The sequence below is a fragment of the Puma concolor genome, chromosome C2, assembly GCF_028749965.1.
Source record: "Puma concolor isolate L17-30 chromosome C2, mPumCon1.1.hap2, whole genome shotgun sequence".
Classification (NCBI taxonomy): Eukaryota; Metazoa; Chordata; class Mammalia; order Carnivora; family Felidae; genus Puma; species Puma concolor.
Window position 1 is genome coordinate 7,372,746 of NC_141675.1, and position 23,022 is coordinate 7,395,767.

The 23,022-nt window shown below is 44.4% G+C and overlaps 1 protein-coding gene and 1 long non-coding RNA gene across 6 annotated transcripts; one reads left to right on the top strand and one right to left on the bottom strand.

The window, feature by feature from the left end:
• Positions 1–1,061: 1,061 nt before the first annotated feature.
• Positions 1,062–19,960, top strand: LOC112850065 (caspase-14-like). Of its 5 annotated transcripts, none has more exons than XM_086720493.1 (7): positions 1,062–1,947; positions 3,489–3,541; positions 4,748–4,897; positions 7,918–8,143; positions 8,618–8,734; positions 16,880–16,989; positions 17,594–18,532. In XM_086720493.1, exons 1-7 carry the CDS (start codon positions 1,587–1,589, stop codon positions 17,894–17,896), a joined length of 1,320 nt encoding a protein of 439 aa, XP_086576619.1. In that variant the 5' UTR covers positions 1,062–1,586; the 3' UTR covers positions 17,897–18,532. The 5 variants fall into 5 exon arrangements, with proteins under 5 accessions (XP_086576619.1, XP_086576621.1, XP_086576622.1 ...); XM_086720494.1 differs by lacking the exon at positions 17,594–18,532 and adding an exon at positions 18,543–19,960 and having other exon boundaries at positions 1,082–1,947; XM_086720495.1 differs by lacking the exons at positions 16,880–16,989; positions 17,594–18,532 and adding an exon at positions 8,852–9,919.
• Positions 8,059–14,307, bottom strand: LOC147577068 (uncharacterized). The gene is made up of 3 exons (XR_015255967.1): positions 14,051–14,307; positions 8,336–8,604; positions 8,059–8,185 (listed from the first exon to the last, which is right to left on the bottom strand). It is a non-coding gene; the product is annotated as an uncharacterized LOC147577068 (long non-coding RNA).
• Positions 19,961–23,022: the final 3,062 nt, after the last annotated feature.

Below are 23,022 nucleotides of genomic sequence, written 5' to 3' on the forward strand. Positions count from 1 at the left end.
ATTCACATTTCCAGTGATCTCAAATAGGACTTTTTAGCGGTACCTGGCTGGCTCAGTCTGTGGAACTAGACTGATCTCCAGGTTGTGAGTTTGAGCCCCACAGTTGGTGTAGATTACTGAAAAATAAAATCTTTTTAGGTTTATTTTGAGAGAGAGCACACCTGAGTGTTTTCCTGTGATTGGGGAGGGGCCGAGAGAGGGAGAGAGAAAATCCCAAGCAGGCCCCAAGCTGTTAGCATGGGGGCCCCATGCAAGGCTCAGTCTCACCAATCATGACATCATGACCTGAGCAGAGATCAAGAGCCTGTAGGTTTAACCAACTGGGCCACCCTGGTGCCCCCAAAATAAAATCTTTTTTTTTTTTTTTTTTTAAATTTTTTTTTTAACGTTTATTTTTTTGGGACAGAGAGAGACAGAGCATGAACGGGGGAGGGGCAGAGAGAGAGGGAGACACAGAATCAGAAACAGGCTCCAGGCTCTGAGCCATCAGCCCAGAGCCCGACGCGGGGCTCGAACTCCCGGACCGCGAGATCGTGACCTGGCTGAAGTCGGACGCTTAACCGACTTCGCCACCCAGGCGCCCCAATAAAATCTTTTTTAAAAAGGGAGTTTTTACAGTTGGCTTACTAGAATCGGGATGCAAACAAGGTCTTGAGTTTCCTTCACCAGATCTTCCACAGGGTAAGTAATTTTGAGGCAAATCACAATTAGAGTGAGCTCCTGAGGTCCCCAGCAAGTCAGGGAACTGAGCAGCAGTGACAGTAACGGGCCGTTGCCAAGCTGAGATCTGCTCCCCAAGGCAATGTTCCTTCCACGACTCCCAGGCTGAGCAGGGTGCATTTCCAACTTCTTGCCGACTTCAAATTCTCAAGCCTCAACCTTTTTCACCTCTCCCTCTCCAACGAAAGCTGGCTGCACATTGGAATCACCGGAAGAGCTTTTAAATGTTTTTTTAATGTTTATTCATTTTTGAAAGACAGAGAGAGACAGAGCACAGGCAGGGGTGGGGCGGAGAGGGGCGGGGTGGGGGGGGGAGAGACACAGGATCAGAAGCAGGCTCCAGGCTCCGAGTTGCCAGCACAGAGCCCGACGCGGGGCTGGAACTCACGAACCCCGAGATTATGACCTGAGCCGAAGTCGGACGCTCAACCGACGGAGCCACCCAGGCGCCCCTCACCTGAAGAGCTTTCAGAACGGCTGATGCCTGGGTCTGCCACCCAGAAATTCGAATGTAATCAGCCGGGACTGTGGCCTGAGCTCGAGGAGTTAGTTAGCCAGGTGACCCTAACGCGCAGCCACGGCGGAGAACCACGGAGGAGCCCCCGCCACCAAGCTCCCCCTGCCCGGGCTCCGAGGGTTAAGCGGGAACGGGCGGGTGGGGGCGGGGCTTCGAGGCAGGGGCGGGGCCGCAGAGGAAGCCTGGCGGGATCTCCAGGTCGCCGCCGCCAGCCCGCCCGGCCGTAGCTAAGACCAGCGGAAACGCCTCCGTTTTACAAAACAAAGGGAGAAACGGGAGGCGTGCGCGGCCCGCGGGGCTGAGACCTCGGCGGTTGGCCCCTCCGGCCCGGGCGCTGCAGCATCTTTGGATGGCCATGGCGACGAGCCTTGGGAGCGGCTGGCGCTGGGGGTCCGACGGCCGCCAGGCGCCTCCGAAGATCACGCCGACCGTGGAGGAGCTGCAGAGCCGCGTGCAAGAGACGCTGGACCTGCTGTCCCCGCGGGAGCTGAGCCACTTCCGCGTCCTCCTCAAGACCGTGGACGAGGGGCCGCGCGTGAGCCCCCTGCGGCTGGAGCTGGAGGGCGGCAGCAAGGCGGGGCTGGCCCGTCTCCTGGCCCAGCACTACTACCTGCCCGCTGTGTCGCGCGTTCTCATCAAGGTGCTGCAGCAGCTGCGCCGCGCCGACCTGCTGCCGCGCTGGCAGAGCGCGGAAGACGACGACCGCCGGGGTGAGCGGGGGCGCTGCCGCGAGCCGGGGCTGGGGGCTGGGCCCGGATCGGCGGCCGGGATGGGGGGCGGGGTGGTGGCGGCCGGGTTAGGGGGCGGGGCCCGGGTGCGCGGCCGGCGGCCCGGCGGAGGGGCGGAGCCTGGGTGAGAGTGGGGACAGCCGGGCAGGGGGGAGAGGTCCGGGGGATCTGGGGGCTGCCGGGGCTGGGGGCGGGTTCCCGGGCAGCCCGCGGGGCGGAGGCTAGCGGAGCCAGGGGCTGGCGGGTGCCCTAGGAGCCAGGTGACGCGCGGTGGGAGGTGGGAACCTTGGGTGAAGCAGCCCGTAGAATCGCCATCCCCAGGCGCGGAATCCGAGTGATCCGTCGAAGAGCGGCCATCAGGGTTTACGAGCACATTTTGGGGGTCGGCTCAAAGAGCAGATCGACTCAGCAGCAGGCCTGAGATGCTTCGTTAACGACTACCTTCAAGAGATTATGATGTGGGAGGTTTCCAAATGGTGCAGTGAGAAGCCCAGTGTTGGAAACCCCACTGTCACACCTCCAGGGGGTGTATTTACGGAAGGGGTGGCTCTTCTTGCACACCATGAGACCATTTGCCGTCAATCTGGGAAGATGTGGCTTATGATCAAGAAATGTAGTATGGAACAGGTTGAGGGAGGTGGGGCTCCCCCCCCCCCCCGGCCCGATTTGATAAACGGATGTGTACATAATATGTATGTGAGAGAGAGGAGGGAGAGGAAGCAGCACTTACATGGGAACCATTGAGATAGACAGTAAAATGTACCGTCGGTGACCTATGCCATCGGCATGCCTATGATCTGATTGAGCTTCTAGGTGTGTTACTGTTGTTGACTTTGTTTAGATTTGTAATGCATCACAACTGTAATGGCCCACCACACATGGCCTACAGGCAGAATACTGGCCCTGTGGAGCCTTGACTCTCCCTGCTTTCACAGCACCTACAAAGCACTTGTGTCACCCCTCCCAGGTTCGTTGGTCATGTATCACTTTTGCTATCACCTCTTTAGACTGTTGGCAAAGTGGGCTTTTTTTCCCAGAGTCATCCAACCTACACAATATTATGGCTCTACACTGTAGGCACCCAATAAATGTTGGAATTAAATGCTAAGAGATTATGCTATTTTTTTTTTTTTAATGCCTAGTTCCTTTACTTCAATTTTCCCTTTATTGATGTCTTAATCTCCTCTCCAGGAAGTACATGTGCAGTAATATGTCAGTTAGACCTTGTCCCTTTTTATCTCTGGCCTGGCTCTTCCTGCCCTTGTATCCAACTGTGGCCTACGGGAAGCCGGTTTTAAGTTTCCAGCCTCATGAGTTTGCAGGAAGGTGTTCATAATCCAGGGAACCTGTTCTAAAGCGAGGTTGAAGCCTGCTGGACCCCCAAAACGTAAGAGGCAACAGAATTCCTTGGGAGGAGCTTCCTGTTAATAGGGATGACAGTGGATCTTGATTAAAACTTAAAAAATGGGAAAATAATAATGTGTTTTTCCTGTTTTATTCTCTTTTCATGAAAATTCATGCAGAGATTCCAAGAAAGATTCTAAAGAGAAGCTATGACTGTGTGGATGGCGAACTGGTAAATATTTTTGCTCTCACTCCAGCACCGCACACTGGTTAGGAAGGATGGTATTTATTTAGCCGCTTGAACTGCCATTTTAACATTTTTTTGTGTGCTGTTCTTGTTGGTTAAAGACTATCTGTATGGTTTTCTCAAGTGGTCATATCTCACTGCTTTTTGTTATGAGAGTGGAAGATAAACTTTAGCCAGTTACAACCACTGTGCGTGCATTAACCAAACAAGGTAGGAACTACTGTTATTTCTGTTTGACAAGTCAAGAAAAGTGAGGCAACTTCAATGGAAGTTCAATGCCTGGCTGTATGGCCTTGGACGACTACGTACATTGCTGGTTCTAGCGTTTGGTTTTTTTAAGTTTTACTATGGAAATTTTGAACAAATAGTAAAGTGGGATAGAAAAACGAATCTCCCCAACTCCAGCCCAACGTACTTATGACCCTGCTTCGGCAAATTAGAAACATAGAGCCAATCTTGTTTTGTGTGCTCCCGCTCCCATTATTTTGAAGCAAATCCAGATAATCCTGTCCCTTTCATCTACAGACACTTTCGTGTGGATCTCTGAATCTTTAGCAGGAGAAAGAGGTTTTGCAAAACATAACCACAATACCATTATTCTACCTAAAAATAACTTCCTTAATGTTTGCAAAGAGGCAACGGTTAGCATTCAGATATCCTTGACTCGTTCCTATGTCTTTTGCAGGTGGGTGGTTTGAATCAGGATACGGATTCATGCAGGGCCTACACAATTACAGTTGTTTGCTTTGTGCCTTAAGACTCTTAACTTAGGATGCTTCTTCTTTCTTTAGCCTTTTTTCTTGTTATTTACCTATTAAAGAAACCAAGTTGTCTGTAGAATGTCCCACATTCTGGATTTTGATGATTGCAGCCTTGTGTGGTCATTTACCGTTTCCTCTGTCCGCCATATTTCCTTAAACTGATACTCTAGCTATACGTAGGAATTTAAAACTGAGATTGGCCTATTAGTCCTAGTCTGAGGAAGATATTTGAAAGGATTATAAATCAAGTCATGACTCCCCCCACCCCCGTTCCATAACTAATAAGAGAGACAATCAGTGTTGCATCCCTGATCCAAACTGGGAAACCTCACCATCGATCCCTAGAGAAACTCATTATTTTGTATCTATGACACATTTGGATTTCTGGGTTTGGTTTGGTTTAATTATTGTTGGCTTTCCTGGAAAATAGGACTGTTATGACCTGAGTGGCAAGCGGAAGGCTTTCGTCATGTGTGTGGAGAAGAACAGACCCGGGGCTCACCGGGACGTCATGCTAATGACCGAATGGCTTGGCCAATGCCAGTTTGAGCATACTTCGTGCATCGATCCAAACAAAATGGTAAAAATAAAAAACAATGAGGAACCTAACTTGGATCTTCCAATTTTCCTTTCTTTTTTAAAAAATTGGGTTTTGGGGCGCCTGGGTGGCGCAGTCGGTTAAGCGTCCGACTTCAGCCAGGTCACGATCTCGCGCTCCGTGAGTTCGAGCCCCGCGTCGGGCTCTGGGCTGATGGCTCAGAGCCTGGAGCCTGTTTCCGATTCTGTGTCTCCCTCTCTCTCTGCCCCTCCCCCGTTCATGCTCTGTCTCTCTCTGTCCCCAAAATAAATAAACGTTGAAAAAAAAAAAATTAAAAAAAAAAAAAATTGGGTTTTAACACCTGGTAAGAATCAGGACCTACCTGCTGCTCAATGACATATGTGTCCTGATAAAACTCTTGATGCTTTTGTAATTTTACGTGTGCGATACCCTACCTCCCCTTCCAGTCAGGCAGGGACCTCTTGGGCTCCAGTCTTGGCTAGGGCCCTGCAGTTGAAGAGGGAAGGGAACCCCAGAAGGCATCCTTGGCAAGATGGGCAAGGGGGCCAAGGACAAGGCGGAGTCTGGAGTAGGCAAGTTCCAGAGCATTTAGGAGCAGGAAAGACCAAGGAAACCCCTTTGAGAGGTCATCAGGAGGCAGGCCAGAGGGATTCCAGCAGCATGAGTCTTTGTGGGACTCACTTGGAACCCTGGGAGAAGCGTGGGGAGGGAGCCGATAGCACTGGGCAGAATTGTGTTGTGACTTAACTAGATTGTACTGAAAAAAATAAGGTGGAAGAGGATGGTGGGAACTCCATTTGATCTCTTTGACCTTAGCTGAGACATGACTCAGACCTGCCCTTATTTAGGGACAGTAACATAGGAAAGCCCTTCTTAGATCCCAGGAGTCACTGCTAATGAATGTCAAGGAACAGCATAGCATGGGGTTGTGGATGCCACACAGGCTGCCTCGGCTGGAATCCTGTCCCTTGCTAGTTGTTACCTTAAATCTGGTTCTCATCTGAGGGTGACTTGTCCCCCTCATTTGGCCATATCTGGAGCCATCTCTGGTTGTCACAACTGGAGGGTGCTACAATGCCCAGAACAGCCCCCACAGCAAAGAATTTTCTGGCCCCAAATGTCCTTTCCCCAAGGATTGGACCAGAATCTCTTCATTTTGCATGGTTTTTAATCCTGTCTTTTTCATTCAAATGGCAGAAACTGCCAATGTTCTCTTAGTTTTTGCTCCTCAGGGTCTTAAGTGGCTACTTTTTCTGCATCCTGGCAACGTTTATAAATATTTAGCAATGTCACTGGCAAAAGTATTTCATTGTTCGGAGTTTCGTCTTTCCGATTCTTAGTTTGGTTAAACATCCTTTGGCCATTTTTTTTCCTTCTGTAAATTATCTGTTCTGTCTTCCTTCGCCCTTTCTCCTACTGGGTGGTCTTTTTCTTGTTCTTATAGTTATTTTCCTGGATATTATTCATTTACAAAACGTACTGCAAATATGTTTCTCTTACCCTGTGACTTGATTTTTTGTTGTCCTAAGTCATATGGAAGTCTTTTAATTTTTTTGTGAGTAAACTTGTCAGTCTTTCTTGTGAGCTTCTTGTTGTTTGTGTCTTGATTAAACCCCATGCCTTTCCAACTTAGAAAATGCTTAAATTATTTTCCTCTAATATTTGTATAGCTTAAGGTTTTCCTTTCTACTCTGGAATCTTATTTTTGGAACAGTGTGAAGTAGGAAGCCTCACCTTATGTCCAGATGGATAGTCTGTTGTCTCAACATTTATTGAATAATGTGTCCTTCCCCCACATACTTAAAATTCTGCCTTTATTGTGAAATAAATTCCCATATATAATTCGATTGGTTTCTAGAATCTAAAATATTCCATTCATATATTTGTTTATGCTTAAGCCAGTATCTCCCTGTTTCATTCACCATGATTTTTAAGGACATTTTGATGCCTGATAGGGCTATCCCTCCTCTCTCTCTCTTTCTCTCTCTGTCTCTGTCTTTTTTTTTTTCTTATGAATATGCTTGGCTCTTCTTGAGGATTGTCTGTCCTCTGTGACCTGGAGAATAATCTGGTTAATTTCCACTGAAACCCGTTGGGATTTTGATTGCCATGACATTGAATTGAGATTCATTTGGAGTGAATCAACAAATCAGTAGTATTAAGAGAAGCGTGGGCATGTCATGGTTTATTGTCGCCTCTTCCCTAAAGCTTTATCCTTTCTTCATTTAGGTTTATTCCTAGGTATTGTCCTAGTTTGGGTGTGACCGTGAATGGGACCCCCTTTTCTGTTATGGGGTTTAAAAGATTGTTGCCAGGTAACCGGAGTGGGGGGAGAGGATCTTTGATCTTTGTGAGTTAATCTTGTATCCAGTCAGCTCACTGGCCTCTGGTTCCAGTAGTTACTTGGTTGATTATTTCGTATTTCTAGAAAGTCATGATATGTGTAAAAAATGAGTTTTGGCTCTTTGTTTACCGTATTTAGACTTCATTTCACTTTTACATGCTTTATTGAAGGGACTGGAATCTTGGCTACAAGGTTTACGGGAGCAGTGATGGCCGCCATTCCCGTCTTGCGTTTCTCTCTAGGGGGCTCGATTCTGATGACGCCTCTCCATAGGTTCTGGCAGGTGTATATTATTGGCAGATCCCTCCATCCCCTTCCATTTCTAGCTTATTGAGGGCATTAATTTTAGAAAACAATAACTTTATATGTTAAAATAAGTTAATAATATAAAATTTACATACACTAACCCTTTGGGGAGCTATCATTATGTTGTTTTTTTTGCAGTAGAGAATCAGAAATGCCCTAATTCTGTTAAACAAGAACCAATGGCACAAACAGAAATTACGGGAATTCTGAGAGCAGCCAAAAGGGAAGGGACAAGTTCAGGAACTGATATTTACCTCATACGAACCCTGCCTGAGATGTAGTTATTTTCGTACTTGTCATATCCTCGGATTGCCTACTGAAAAGAACCATCTCCGGCATTTCTGATTTTACTTCCCTCCAGTTATTTTGAATATGTGATCCTATTTTACAGGAGTTACTTGGGAAAATATCATCATTTCGGGATGGACTCAATGAAATTAAGGATGATGTTGGCTGTTGCCTTGTTACTCTTATGTCCCACGGGGAGAAAGGCTTTATTAAGATGAAAGATGGTGAGAGAGTCAGCCTGGAGGACATTTTTGAAATGTTTAATAATAAAAATTGTCCGGCGCTTCAAGAGAAACCAAAGATCTTTATAATCCAGGCCTGCAGAGGAGGTGAGTGGAGACTTCTTGGTCCAGTCCTGTGTCTAGGGCATTCTCATATGGATGACTGAGAAAAGAAAAAGAAGTTACAAATATTTATTTGCTCGTTTGTTTACGATCAGAGGCCCCTCGGCTGATGTGACTTTAGTTGTGTGGGGTGCTAGAGACTTTGGGCTGGGAGGAAGGGACAGAAGGGACACTTACCTGGGATGGAATCATTAACTCTGGCTGAGGAATGGTCCCAGTCACTCACATCATGGGGTAGGCCAGGGAGCCTCAGATCTGAGAGAGATGTGTGCACTTTCCAAGGGCCATCCCGCCGTCCATGTGATGCCAGGCGACCTGCGGGGCCGATATCCGACTTCCGTAGCTTCTGTGGCTATTCCTCCCTCTTCTGGAGGTGCAAGCTTGTTGGGACGTTGATTAAGGGTTCCTGGTGTCAATGGCGCATTACTGTAGTGTGTATTTTTGTTCTCCAAAAAATAGAGAAAAGAGATAATGGTGTTGAGACAGACGATGAACCCATGGAGTCTGATGACGTATCTGAGAAGAGGAGGCTGCCCACGTTCAGTGATTACTTCATCATCTATCCTACCCAGGCAGGTGAGACAGTGAGGGTAGATGCCAGTGACACACACTTTCTTCCAGAAGGTTTAAGTTATTCGTGATGATTCTCAGAATCTTTTTTTTAAAATTATTTATTTATTTTTTTTTAAAGAGAGAGAGAGAGAGAGTGTGTGAGTTGGGGAGGGGCAGAGAGAGAAGGAGACACAGAATCCGAAGCAGGCTCCAGGCTCCCAGCTGTCCGCACAGGGCCCGACGTGAGGCTCGAATTCACAGACCGTGAGATCATGACCTGAGCTGAAGTCGGATGCTTAACCGACTGAGCCACCCAGGCCTCCCTTAAATTATTTGTGCCTTACTAATTGACATCTAGAAGGAGAATCTTTTGTTAACCTCTCCATCTCCGTTTACAAATGTTCCCACTTTTAGAGATGGCAGGTTGGCATCTCTAAACAAAAGAAGCAGATCATTCTTCCAGGAACGCACAGGCCCCCGAGCAAAGTATTGCATGGTGAATGAGATGGTTGGCTCTTCTGTGAAAAAGATCTTGGCCCAAAAGCTAGTTCTGCCACTTAGTATATTTGAGACCTTCAGTATTTTTTAATTGCTAGCTATGTTAGTTTCTTCATGTAAAACGGGAATGATGGAATTCACTTATGTCTTTGGGATGTTATGTAAATTGAATTCTATAAAGCAGATGTGCTTATCATAATTAATGGCATAGTGAATACAAAAAAAAAAGAAATTAGATACTATTACTACTAATATATTCTGCTAATAATATTATCATCAGTGTTACTAATACTATTATTGATAATAAGTTAAAGTCCAAAAGAATCTGTATGCGAGGGTGGACTTGATTCACTTGTGAGGGGAAACAAAAATGTTGGAGAGATAGAATTAAGGGGTCCAGGACATTTCTTTAGGTTTTTTTTTTTTTTTTTTTTTAGGCTTATTTTTATTTAAAAACAAAATGTTTGTTGGTTTATTTAGAGAGAGCGAGAGCACATGCGAGTGGGAGAGGGGCAGAGAGAGAGGGTGATGCAGAATCTGAAGCAGGCTCCAGGCCCTGAGCTGTCAGCACAGAGCCTGATAATGGGGCTCGAACTCATGAACTGCGAGATCACGACCTAAGCTGAAGTTGGACGCTTAACTGCCTGAGCCACCCAGGCACTGCTTTATCTTGACTTGAAAAGAGGATTAAAGTAGCTTGCAAATATATATATATATATATATATATATATATATATATATATATATTCAATCTCTATGTGGAATTTGATATAAAATGTGAGCGAAGAAATGCAGGCAAAGGAAACTAAGGGCCACCACTTAAAATGAAACCATCCTTAGTGGTAAGATGCGAGAAACTTCCCCACTAGGGTTAGACGAAAGATCTCACTCCTTGGTTGTTTCTCCAAGAGAGATGAACGCATGTGGCCTCACAGAGACTGGCACACAGAAGTTCATAGCAGCTTGATTTGAAATAGCCAAAGACTGAAAACAACCCAAGTGACCATCAACAGGTGAGCGAATAAACAAATCCCGGTGTGCCCCACGTGGACTACCAGTCAGCGATAAAAGGAAATGAGCTCCTGATATAAACTAACTGCAGAATTATTATGGAACAGTTCAGGGTCAAGGCGAGAAACCTCAAGCTCCAGTTTTATGGAACAAATGAGTTTTATGACTGCTGGACTGTATATACATTTAAGGGCTAGAGACTCAGTATTGAACAGAAGAACTAAAACTCTCTGCCTCCACGGAACTTCTGCACTAGTGGGGGAGACAGACGAGAAACACAGAAACTATATGTTGTGCTACTTTACGATACCATTTATATAAAGCTCTGAAACAGGCAAAACTCATCTGTGGTGTTAGAAGTCAGGATACTATTTGCCCTCAGCGCTGCAGAGTATTGGGGGTGGTAATGACCAGAGGGGGCAAGGAGGGGACTTCTGGAATGCCGGCATCATCTTGTTTCTAGATGTTTCTAGTTATGGGGTGTGTTCACTTTATGAAAGTTTATGGAGCTCTTCTGTACCCCTAAGGCTTTGCACACTTTGCTATGGGATGGTTCCCTTTCAGTGAAATGTTTACCAAAAATAAATAAAATAAAATAAAATAAAATAAAATAAAATAAAATAAAATAAAATAAAATAAAATCTGTTAAATGCTGATAAGTGCTATGGAGAAGAATAATGCAGGGATGAGGGTTATAGGGAGTATCGAGGGAGAGGAGTGGAGATGGCCGTTTTAAAAAAGAGATGTGTAGAGATGTCCCCATGGAGCAGCTGATTGTTGTGTGGACATTTGAGGGACATGAGATGTTTGAGAGAACTTGTGACATAAGAATACTTAGGATATAGGGACGCCTGGGTGGCTCAGTCTGTTGAGCATCCGACTTCGGCTCAGGTCATGATCTCACAGTCCGTGAGTTCGAGCCCCGCGTCGGGCTCTGTGCTGACAGCTCAGAGCCTGGAGCCTGCTTTGGATTCTGTGTCTCCCTCTCTGTCCCTTCCTGCTTGTTGTCTCTACGTCTCTGTCAAAAATAAATCAACAGGAAAAAAAAGAATACTTAGTATATAACAATAATAAAAATTCTATGTATACACAGACCACTAGAATAGAATAGAGAATGTACACGCAGAACCAGATATGCAGGACAACTAGGTATGTGACAAGCCATCACCAATTAGTGTTGAAAAAATGGGCTGTTCAATATGTACTGCTAGGAAAACTGGCTTCTCCGTGGGAGAAAAACAAAAAATTATTTCTTGGCATAGGGTTTGTTGTATCTTTAATCACGCGAAATGTCCAGTAAGTCTATAGTAATGCTCCTTTATCTCTAATATTTGTGGCTTCCTTCTTTTGATCTTGATCAGTCTTGCCAGTGGTTTCATTAAGAACCTATTTTTAGGGGTGCCGGGCTTAGCATCTGGTTAAGCATCCGACTTCGGCTCAGGTCATGATCTCACGGTTTGTGAGTTCGACCCTGAGTTGGGCTCTGTGCTGACAGCTCGGAGCCTGAGTGGAATTCTCTCTTTCTCTCTCTCTCTCTCTCTTCTTCTCTCTCTGCCCCTCGTGGGATTTTCTCAATCTCACTCTCTCTCTGCCCCTTGCTCACTTGTGCCCTCTCTTTCTCTCAAAAAAAAAAAAAAAAAAGAACCTATTTCTGGTTTTGTTCATTCTCTCTAGTATAGGTTTTTGATTTCGTTAATTTTGATTTCATAAATTTTCATTAAAATTTCCATTTTTCTTCATTTGGAGGTTTATTCTACTCTTCTTTTCCCGACTATTTTGGTTAGATACTTGGCTCATTATTTTCTCTCTTTTCAAAAAATAAGCATTAAAAAAAAATTTTTTTTAACATGTATTCATTTTTGAGAGACAGAGCACAAGTAGGGGAGGGGCAGAGAGAGGGAGACACAGATCTGAAGCAGGCTACAGGCTCTGAGCAGTCAGCACAGAGGCCTACGCAGGGCTCGAACTCACAAACTGTGAGATCATGACCTGAGCCAAAGTCAGACATTTAACTGACTGAGCCACTCAGGCGTCCCCAAAATATAAGCATTTTCAAATAATCCCCTCTGAGTACTGCTTTTACTGTATCCCTCACATTATAAGATGTAACTTTTTAAAAAGTGTTTATTTATTTTGAGAGAGAGAGAGAAAGAAAGAGAGAGAGGGAGAGAGAGACCCTCCCTGATCTCATGCACCAAACTGTGAGACCATGACCTGAGCCGAAATCAATAGTCGGTCACATAACTGACTGAGCCACCCAGGTGCCCCAGCTATTAAGATATCAATACTGAGCTTGGAACTAACTACTTTAGTAAATGGATCTCTTAGGTATTTCTTTTGGCCTAGGAGTGCTGTGAAAAAATTACTGAGACACTAAGGGCACCATGAACTGAGAAAGTTTGGGAGCTTCTGCACAGAGGAATCTCCTGCACATGTATATACATGGACAAGATGACCGACTGTCTCAGTTTGCCTGAGATGGAGGGGTTTCCCGGGACTGGACTTTTCAGTGCTAATACCAGGAAAGTGATGAATGGGGCTGAGTCAAGCACTCTACTCTGGGCACTCCTTTGAAGTTGCTTAGTGGGGCAAATGAAGGGGCAGGAATCTAAAAGCCACTGGGAGTGGTATATTCATACTGTAGGATACTGTGCCGCAGTTGAAAAGAATCATCATGGTGAAGTTTCAAATGCAACAGTTACTGAAAATAAGACAGCTGTGGGGCATCTGGGTGGCTCAGGTTGTGATCTCACAGATCGTGAGTTTGATTTCTTGGGCGTGGGATGAGGCGGGAGGGAGACTTTGATGGATTCCTTTTATAATTTGAATTGTGAACCATTTGTGTTTGAGTCCATTTTTTGTTGCTTTTTGGATTCCACTGGTACAAATGAAATTATATGGCAGGTCTTCCCTGTCCGGCTTATTTTACTTAGCAGCATACCCTCTAGTCCATCCATGTTGGCAAGATTTCTTTCTTTTTTATGGCTGAGTAATATTCTCTTGTGCATATGTGTGTGTGTGTGTGCATGGGTGTCCATGTAAGATAAATATACATCTATATTTTTATCTACTCATCTACTGATAGATGAATTGTGAACCATTTGAATGTATTATCTATTCAAACAATGGATTTAATCACGGCTTGACTTTTGGCTAAGATCAAGGGCAAAAAAGGTGGATTTAAAACATTTTAAAGTTATCCTCTTTTAGAAAGTAGATTTCAACAAACTTCGGGCTTCCGACATCTAGTTCACCGTTGAAGTTTATAGCAGCTACCTGACCCCTGTGAGTTCTAGAGCCTGTCCCTCCTGGCCTGTGACCAAGCCATCTCACCTATATATAAGAGAAGCTATAAAGTGTTCATGTGTTCATTGGCTACTTGTTTTTAGTCTTGTGAGTGATTGGAGCTCTTGTTCTATGGCCAGAGTCATCATCTAATGCAATGTTGGGGGAATCCCGGTCCTGATGACTTTTTAATTTGACCCTGTTTGGTAAATCTGCGGAAATTCACTAGCTTTCAGCCCGAGTCTAAAGTTCTCCATTTTTACTCATCAGACTCATTTTTTTGTGGCCTAGAGTCTGTCCTGAGGACTGAACCCGTGGCCATGGACGACAATAGCTGATTATTTTCAAAGTGACAAGAAATGTATAATCTTTCATTTAATAAGATGCTTGGCAGCTACACTGATTTTCGCTCTGCTGACTGGCACATCCTCCACGGGGTTGCCGACCGTGTTAGGTTAGAGGCTTTCAAATGTTATTTGCCACAACCTACAGGAAGAAAGAGCTATTGTGTTGCATCAAATCTAATGCCTTGATTGTAAGACATACCATTATTTTGTGTCCTCAGGGAGCTACCAATTAATTACTCTGTGACACGGAAGAGATTATATAACACATCCAGATTTCAGAGATGCCTAAGTGGGGGGGGGGGGGGCAGAAAACTTCAATATTAGAATTGATAAAATCTACACTTCATTATAGTCTATCACATATATTTATGTAAAAGTATAAATACACATGTAACACACTAGTTTTATAAATTATAGCTACCCTTGCTGCATTGATGTACTTTAATATTTTCTACTATATCCCATTTTATCCCATTTTCAAAAAAGGCAGTTTCATTTTTTTAAGTTAATTAATTAATTAATTTTGAGAAAGAGAGAGAGAGAGAAAGTACAAGCGGGGAAGGGGCAGAGAGACGGAGAGACAGAATCCCAAGCATGGGATGAGCCATGGGGCTTGAACTCCCAACCATGAGATCATGACCTGAGCGGAGATCAAGGGTTGGATGCTTAACTGACTGAGCTGCCCAGGCGCCCCTAAAAAATACAGTTTCAGTATGCTAAATTGATTTGTTGGCTGATAATTGGGCCGCAACCTGCAGTTTGAAGAACACTGGATGGATTGTCAAACATCGTGATGTGGTGTTTCTAACTCATATTTACTCCAAGAGGGACAATACTGAAATTGCTGTATGGTTCCTATACTAAACAGATACGTTTTGTGGATTTGTTTACAACTTTATGGAGATATAGTTGAAGTATGAGCTGTACATATTCCACGTGTACCATTTGAACAGATGGAAGTATGTGTTCATGACACCATCACCATGATCAAGATAAGCAAATATTGCCGTCACCGCAAAAAGTTTTCTTCATGTTTGAATCTGTCCCAACCTCCATCCCCATCCCTGAGTCACCACGGTTGTGTTTTCTGTTACCACTGATTAGATTATATTTTCTGGAATTTTATAGGACTAGAATTATATAGCATGTAGGTTTCCTCCCTCCCTCCCTCCCTCCCTCCCTTCTTGTCTTCTTCCACTCAGTATAATGGTTTCGGGTTGTACCCATGTCGTTTTGTATATCAGTGGTTCATTCCTTTTTATTTCTGAGTGGTATTTAGTTGTGTGAATATAACACAATGTTAACACAATGCGCTCAGCCATTCACTTGTTACTGAACATTTAAGTTGTTTCTAGGTTTTGCTTATTACAGATGAAGCCACCGTGAACACACGTGTGTACATCTTTGGGCGTATGTTTTTGTTCTCCTTGGGTAAATACGAAGAAGTGGAATTGTTGGTTCACATAGTAGGTGTGTTTGACTTTTAAAGAAACTGCCAAGTTGAAAATTCTTTTTCAATGTGGTTGTATTGTTTACATTTCTGCCAGCAGCATATGAGAGTTCCAGTTGCTTCACATCCTCATTATCAGTTGGTTTGATCTGTTTTTAAATTTTAGACAGTCTGATGGGTATAGAATAGTATCACCTTGTAGTTTTAATTTGCATTTCTTGGAGGCCTAGTGATTATCTTTTCCCGTACGTGTTGTCCTCTCACATATCTTCTTTTGCTTAATGTCTGTTCGTGTGTGTTGTCCAATTTTTTGTTGGGTTGTTGGTTTTCTTATGAAGTTCTAAGAATTATTTTCTTTTTAATTTTTTTTAAGTTTATTGATTTTGAGAGACAGAGGAGGGGCAGAGAGAGAGGGAGAGAGAGAATCCCAGGCAGGCTCTGTGCTGTCAGCACAGAGCCCAAAGTGGGGCTCGAGCTCACAAACTGGGAGATCATGACCTGAGCCGAAACCAAGAGTCGGACGCTTAACCAACTGAGCCGCCCAGGCACCCCTGAGAATTATTTGTATATTCTGGATACAAGTTCTTTGCCTGGTATGTATTGCAAATATTTCTCCCAAACTGTGGCTTGCTTTTCATTTTCTTAATAACGTGTTTCAAAAAACAAAAGTTTTTAATTTCGATGAAGTCCAAATTAGCATCTTTTTCTTTTGTGGCTTATGCTTTTTGTGTTCTAGGAAACCTTTGCCTATATTGAGATTGCAAAGGTGTATCCATGTTTTTTTTCTGTTCCAACCTAGATTTATTATCAGAGGGTACGATTTTGATATTCCCATCAAATTTCCACACTAAAAAAAGACACGTTTCATGTTTTTTACTGACTACTAATAAAAACAATTCCACTAAATTTTTTTGAGGACCCCAAAATAAATTCTATACTGATGTATTTGGGGGTTATTTAGCTTAAGATCCTATAGCAAAAGTCAGAAATTAAAAAAAAAAAAAATAGACGGGGCACCTGGGTGGCTCAGTTGGCTGGTCATCTGACTCTTGATTTCAGCTCAGGTCATGATCTCATAGTTGATGAGTTTGAACCCCACATTGGGCTCTGCACTGATAGTGCGAGCCTGCTTAAGATTCTCTCTCTCTCTCTGTCTCTCTCTCTCACTTCCCCCACCTTCAAAAATAAATAAACATTAAGAAACATAGAAAGAAGGGATAAATGAAGGAAATATGGCAAAACGATAACTGTTGAATCTGGGGGATGATCATATGGGAGTTTGTTAAACTTTGCTTTCTCCTTTTGTGAATATTTTAAAAGTTTTATTTTAAAAATTGATTGATAGAAGAGAATTGCCCTCTTGAGGGGTTACATGCTGTTGGTCACAGGAGTCCCCTGGGAGGCTCAGTGCTTCCTTTTTTTGTGTCTGTGTCTCTTATGGACCCAGGCCCACTCCTATTAATACAAGAATGCTTCCGTATTCTCAGTTCAAAACCATTTTACAGGTTTCACTATGGGTAAAAGAAAAGTTCGGTGCAACCAGAGGAGGAAAACACATGAAATATTTTCACTTTGTAGATCACGTTGCTTTACGGCACCCTCGCACGGGCTCGGTGATGATTGAAGCGATGGCTGAGGTCTTTAAACAGCATGGAAATAAGTGGCACATCGCTGACTTTTTCACCAAAGTAAGTAGATTCTAAGTGAACACGTGCTTCATTCATGTACTTGATCGGAGCATTTTCATGAGGTTGGCTTTACCCATGAAAATAGGAGAGATACTGAAAAGTTGCTTGGAAGTGATGGGCCGATCATGACTTACAATGACCGTAGCATTCAGAAAACATGGTTGAGCCACCTGCCGAGGGAAACAGAATGACACCTTCCGTTCCTTGGTAATAGAAGGGCATTGGATATTAGGTGAGCTTTAAAGACCCTGCCTGCTGTGTAGCCCACCATGGCAGCTAGCTTTGGCCCGACTCAGCACCCCTAAAGAGGGCAGAGCCTTAGGACATCTCTAAGGACAGACTCCAGCTCACATTTGTCTCCCCAGCTTGTAGCCCATAGTAAACATTCACTGAATGAACACGTGCTCGATAATGGCGGTGGATTTGCACACGAACCCTAGTTTGGAGAATGGCCCAATTATTGTAGTTTATCATATAAGGATTGAAGAGGTTTATGCCCACAGAGAGCTAATGAGAAGAGATCAGAGAAGCGCCCAGTAACAGCGAGGCTAACATCGATCGCGTGGCCCACTCCACGCCAGTTACCATTCTCTGCGCTTCCCAGATACGGGTCCAGTTAAGCTTTCCAACACCCCTCAGGGACCTCCTGGGATTCACATCCCCTGTGACAGATGGGGGCGAGTCGGTGGCCGAGCTGGCACCCCAGCCTGGGCAGAGTGCTTCTAGAGTTCATGCCCTAATCACAATTACATATGAATTACTCCACACCTGCCCAAGGTATGGTAACTATTTTTGTTTCTTTAAAATAGAAAGATTTAATTTTAATAATTTACATATGATGCTTAACAGCCCTTCAAACTCCTTCTCACCTCATTTGAGGTCAGAGTTGGGTGGGGGTGGGACGTGAAAGGGAGGGACCACAGACAATTTTGACACCCATTCCAACCATATGCCCGAGTATCTTCTATTGCTCAATTTCTCTGAGAAAACAGTTTCTTGTCAGCTTCTCAGCAGTGTTATAATAAAGACAGATTTGGCCAACTGTAAATGGAAATCCATCGTAGCTAAGGCTAGCTGAAAAATTGGTTGGCTGACCGACGTTCGTTAAGCCTTTACCGAACACCCTTTATTTTTAAAGTGCTTGCTGAGTAAACACTGGCAAAGAAAAAAAAAATCCATAAATGAGCATGATGGGGCCTTTGCATTAAAGGCCCTCACGGCCCAGTGACATGGAAGGGTGGCTGATGTGCTCACAACCAACCCTGGGATTATAGGGCCACGGGGTGCTTTGGACATAACATAGCGCAACCCTTTCATTTTACGGCGGGTTCTCTTGCCTACTAATCCCCAGGGGCAAGTTGAGACCAAACCCAGGTCTGTGGACCCTGGAGTCCAGTGAGCTGCGTTCCAGGCACTTGGGGGGGCCATGTTCCTTCCATCGCCATTTGCATATTGCTTTCCGAAATGCATAGAATTCTGCCATTTCACTCCGTAGGGTTGACTAAAAGGCTTTCGCTCAGGGCTTTTGAACAGTCTGTACTTTGATCTTCCAGGTGAATAACAGAGTGGTGCACACGGAGTTTCATCTACACGAGGAACCCATAAAAGTGTCACTTGTCATGGAATCGACTTTAACTAAATCTGTGTACTTTTGACGTCGGGAGGATGAAAAACTAAGGGCTGCTTTATAACCGACGGTGTAAAGAACAGAGAGCGTCTGTAGCGCGGTTCGAATGGTTATCCTTTGGGGTTGTTTCTGTCGCCAGTTGTACTTCTCCAGTTTGTTTTGCATATATGTGTATTTTTCCAAGATTGGGCCACGTGTAGTTGGCGCTTGTAAATAATTTGACTTCTTTGAAAAGATCACTGTTTTTGGAAATGGGCTTTCCTGAGCTGTTACCAAAACAGGGAAGCCCAGCTCGATTTGTGGACCATTTTCAGAACGTGCTTCCCTTACTGATGACACTCCACCCTCTCCTACTTTGGTGCTGGCATTCACCCTCGTTTTCTTGGCTTAGTCTTCAAGAGCTGTCTCTGTGTAGTCCTGTCCTGGCTCGCCCGATTTCCCCCATGTTGTTGTCTGCAGCCAGACTCGTCTCCTTTTTGACTCCATAAGCCATTCTCGAGTCTGACCCGGGTGTCTTCGTTTGTACTTTGTTGCCCTTGACGCCTCGTGTTTCCACCCGCCACCCATTCCCCAGCTTCTCCCTTGCTGCGCGGTACCTCTGAATGCTGTTTTCTCTGCCTGGGATGCTCTGTTCCACTCCAGTCCTTTCCGCCCCTCCGGGTTTGGGTCAAGCATCCTTTGCACGGGAAAGTTTTTCGCCAAGGCCTCATGCCAGGTCAGCTCTTCCCGAGTGCTCACAGACCGAGTGCTTTTTTTCTGCAGCATTTAGCACCGCTGTACTTAAAGGACTGTGCAGTGGCCACGAATCTCTCTCCAGTTCAGTCATAAGCTCCAAGAGGCAGAGGCTGCGTGTCTCATTCATTGCTGTATCCCAGCTTCCATCGGTGCCTTAAGACAGAGAGAAGCGATGTGATGAATGTTTGGTGAATGACTAGTCTCTGTCTTTTAATTGTTTTGTCCATTCGCCAGACCTCGCCTCATTACCTCTGTGCATCTGGCCACCTTCCGGCCATCCCCACCTGGCTGGTTGTCCTGTGGCGTCTTTAACTCCCTAAGTTGGAAGTCAACCTACATTTCCCTTAAATCTCTTTACAAAACCCATCCCATTGTGAATAATCCTCTGACTCCCCACTGCCTGCGGAATATACTCAGATTGCCCTAGGAGAATATTCCAAGTCCTTCTCTGTCAGGCCTGTACTGCCCATTTGTCCTGGGTCTTGATCACACGGGATGATTTGTCCCCTCAGGCATCCCCTCTCACAGAATCAGGCTTGTGGGTTAATGAATGTTGAATGAATGCTCTTGGCTATGTTCATTGAACAATGAACTATGGTTCATTCTCTCCCTTCTGCCTGAAGCATCCTTTGTTCTCACTGTGTGCTTTCTCTACACCACACATTCTTTAGGGTGCGGCTTGGGTCCCATCCCACCAGAAGGAACACTGTATGTAGACTAGCGTTTACTTAGAGTTCACAAACTCCGGGCCGAAGATGAGCTTTCATTGTGATTGTGTTCTCACTTTTCATGTAACTTTGGACTATACTAAACCCTGGTTTCCACATCATAAAAGGAGATTTGGCTCGGCTGAGAACTCATCCAGTCACTGGACTTCCCTGAACTTTGGCCTCTTAATAAACTGTTCATGAATATGCTGCAGGTGTGGCTATTCCTGATCCTAGAGGTTCAAGCTGGCAGTTGTGTGAGACCATTGGGCCTGTATGAGGATACAGGTGTTCGGTGAAAATGCTCTGAAGACTGAGGGTCACGATGACTGAAGCAGCCCGGAATCTCCAGGCCTGTCTCCATTTCAGGAACAATTGTGTCCTTTTTAGTTAATGTGATTTTTCAAGTCTATATACATGTGATTTAATTTTGAAAACTTTTGAGTTTTGATGTTTGATATGTGACTTTGCTTTTTTTTTTTTTTAACAGACCATTAAAATGTCACCTTGGTTCATAAAATATGAACATCAGGTGAGCCTTCTCTGTTCATTTTGCATCCTGTGCCATCCTGGGACTCCAGGCCCAGGGACTCATTTCAGGGGGACGGCAGCAGCTAACACAGGCAATAGCTCGTTTCCTGAGGGAGGTTAAGTGACTAGTTCAGAGTCCCAGTTAGCAATGCGGCAGTGCATGAAATACATTCCAGTGCATGAAAATACAAGACAAAAGGGCCAAGTGAGAGAGAAAAGTTATAAGACAGAATCCTTTCAACAAACAGGGCCATGCCAGTTAACTAAGGGAATGAATGAGCTTTGGGGCAAAGGAGGGAACAGTTATTTTGGAACATTGCTCAGGCCACGGCAGGTAAGACTCCTGGAGAGGACTGGAGCATGGCTGCATACCAGACAAACAGGTCAAGGAGGAGCAAGGAGGAAGTCAGGTCAGAGAGGGAGGTGGGAAGGTGCCCAAGATGAACTTGAAGCCTGGGGCCAACTTGGTGTCCTCCGTATTCTCTCGGCTGTAAACCAGAACAGGGTCTCCTCTAGCCATCCAATGCCACATGAAGTGTATCCTCCCAAAACTACAGTCCCTACCACAATTTTGCATTTGGAAAAAAAACTTAAGCTGAGTTTTTCTCTTTTTAAATATGAATGCCCAAGATCAAAAGTTTGCCAAAGGAAATTCCGAGAGTTTTATTTAAAAAGGGCACAGGGGGAGGGGAGGGGGCGCCTGAGTGGCTCAGTTGGTTAAGCATCCAACTTCGGCTCAGGTCATGATCACATGGCTCTTGAGTTTGAGCCCCGCAAAGGGCTCTGTGCTAACAGCTCAGAGCCTGGAGCCTGCTCTGGATTGTGTCTCCCTCCCCGACTCTCTCTCTCTCTCTGTCTCAAAAAAAAAAAAAAAAAACATTAAAAAAAGAACAGGCACGGATAAAAAAATGTTGCAGAAACTTGTGCAGACGACCGGGGACCCTGGAGAGGACACTTAGCTGCTCGCTACAGATTTTCTTTGACAAGTGCCTCTTGGGCCATGGGCTCCCCACCATGGTTTACTATAGTACCTTCTTCATCTTTGGACTTTTGTTGATTCATTTCCTAAGGATTTTCCTTACGCGGATTGGTTCTCAAGAGCAAAGTTGTTTTGTGAGAAAAATACTATTTTGTGGACAAACATCCAAACATAATTACAGTACAATGTCTTTTTTTTTTTTTTTAAACGTTTTATTTATTATTGAGAGACAGAGAGAGACGGAGCATGAGCATGGGAAGGGCAGAGAAAGGTGGAGACGCCAAATCTGAAGCAGGCTCCAGGCTCTGAGCTGTCAGCACAGAGCCTGACACGGGGCTCGAGCTCATGAACTGTGAGATCATGACCTGGGCCAAAGCTGGTCACCCAAATGACTAAGCCACCCAGGCGCCCCAGTACAATGTCCTTCTTGCAACGAAGGAAGTAGTCCTGGGACTCCAGCGTGCATATGGGAGGGAGCTGTTGAGGTGGCTGGGGAAGCCCCTCCAGAGAAGTCATGCAATACAGTGACAGAAAACTGCCCCAAAAGCCACCTGTTCTATTTTCCACATAGCTATTTTTTCTTTGGGAGCCAAAATGTCTCCAGATATTTTCACCAGTCTCTAAGGATGCTTAAAGCCATTCCTAAGTTTTCATTCCTTCTCTATCAGCTGCAATGGGGTTTTGTTTTTTTTAATTTTTTAACCTGTGTTCCTCAGAAAATTTCAAAAATGCTAAAAATGAGACGAAAAAAAACTCACCCAGTTTCTCTACTAGTATATTAGTGGTTCTTAGCCTGGCTACACATTAAAATTACCTAGGGAGGTACTTATGAGAATCAGATTTTTTTAAGTCCTGGGAATGTAATATAGTTAATAATACCATATTGTGTATTTCACTGTTGCTAAGAGGGTAAAAGTTCTCATCACAAGAAAAACACACTTTTTGTAACTGGATGGTGACAGATTTTAACTAGATTCATTGTGGTGATCATTTCACAATATATACAAATATGTTTTATGGCAATACTTCACTTTAAAAAATCAGATTTTTGGAGTGCCTGGGAAGCTTAGCCAGTTAAACCTCTGACATCAGTTCAGGTCACCGCTGATGAGTTCGAACCCCAGCTCAGGCCCTCTGCCTCTGCTTCTCTGTCCCCCTCTGCTTCTCCCCCTTTCCCCTCCTTCCCCCTCACCCGAGCATGCACTCTCTTAAAAAAAAAAATTAAATAAAAATAAATAAATAAATATATATATATAATATATATATAATGTATATATATAATACATATATATTATATATATATAATATATATATCAGATTTTTAAAATCTGGGTTGGGCACATGTTTAAAAGCTCTCCACGTGATTCGCAAGTGCAGCAAAGATGGAAACCCAATACATAAGTTAGTAACTTGGCCGTCTCTTTACCATCATCTTTTAATGTGCAGGGCTTCAA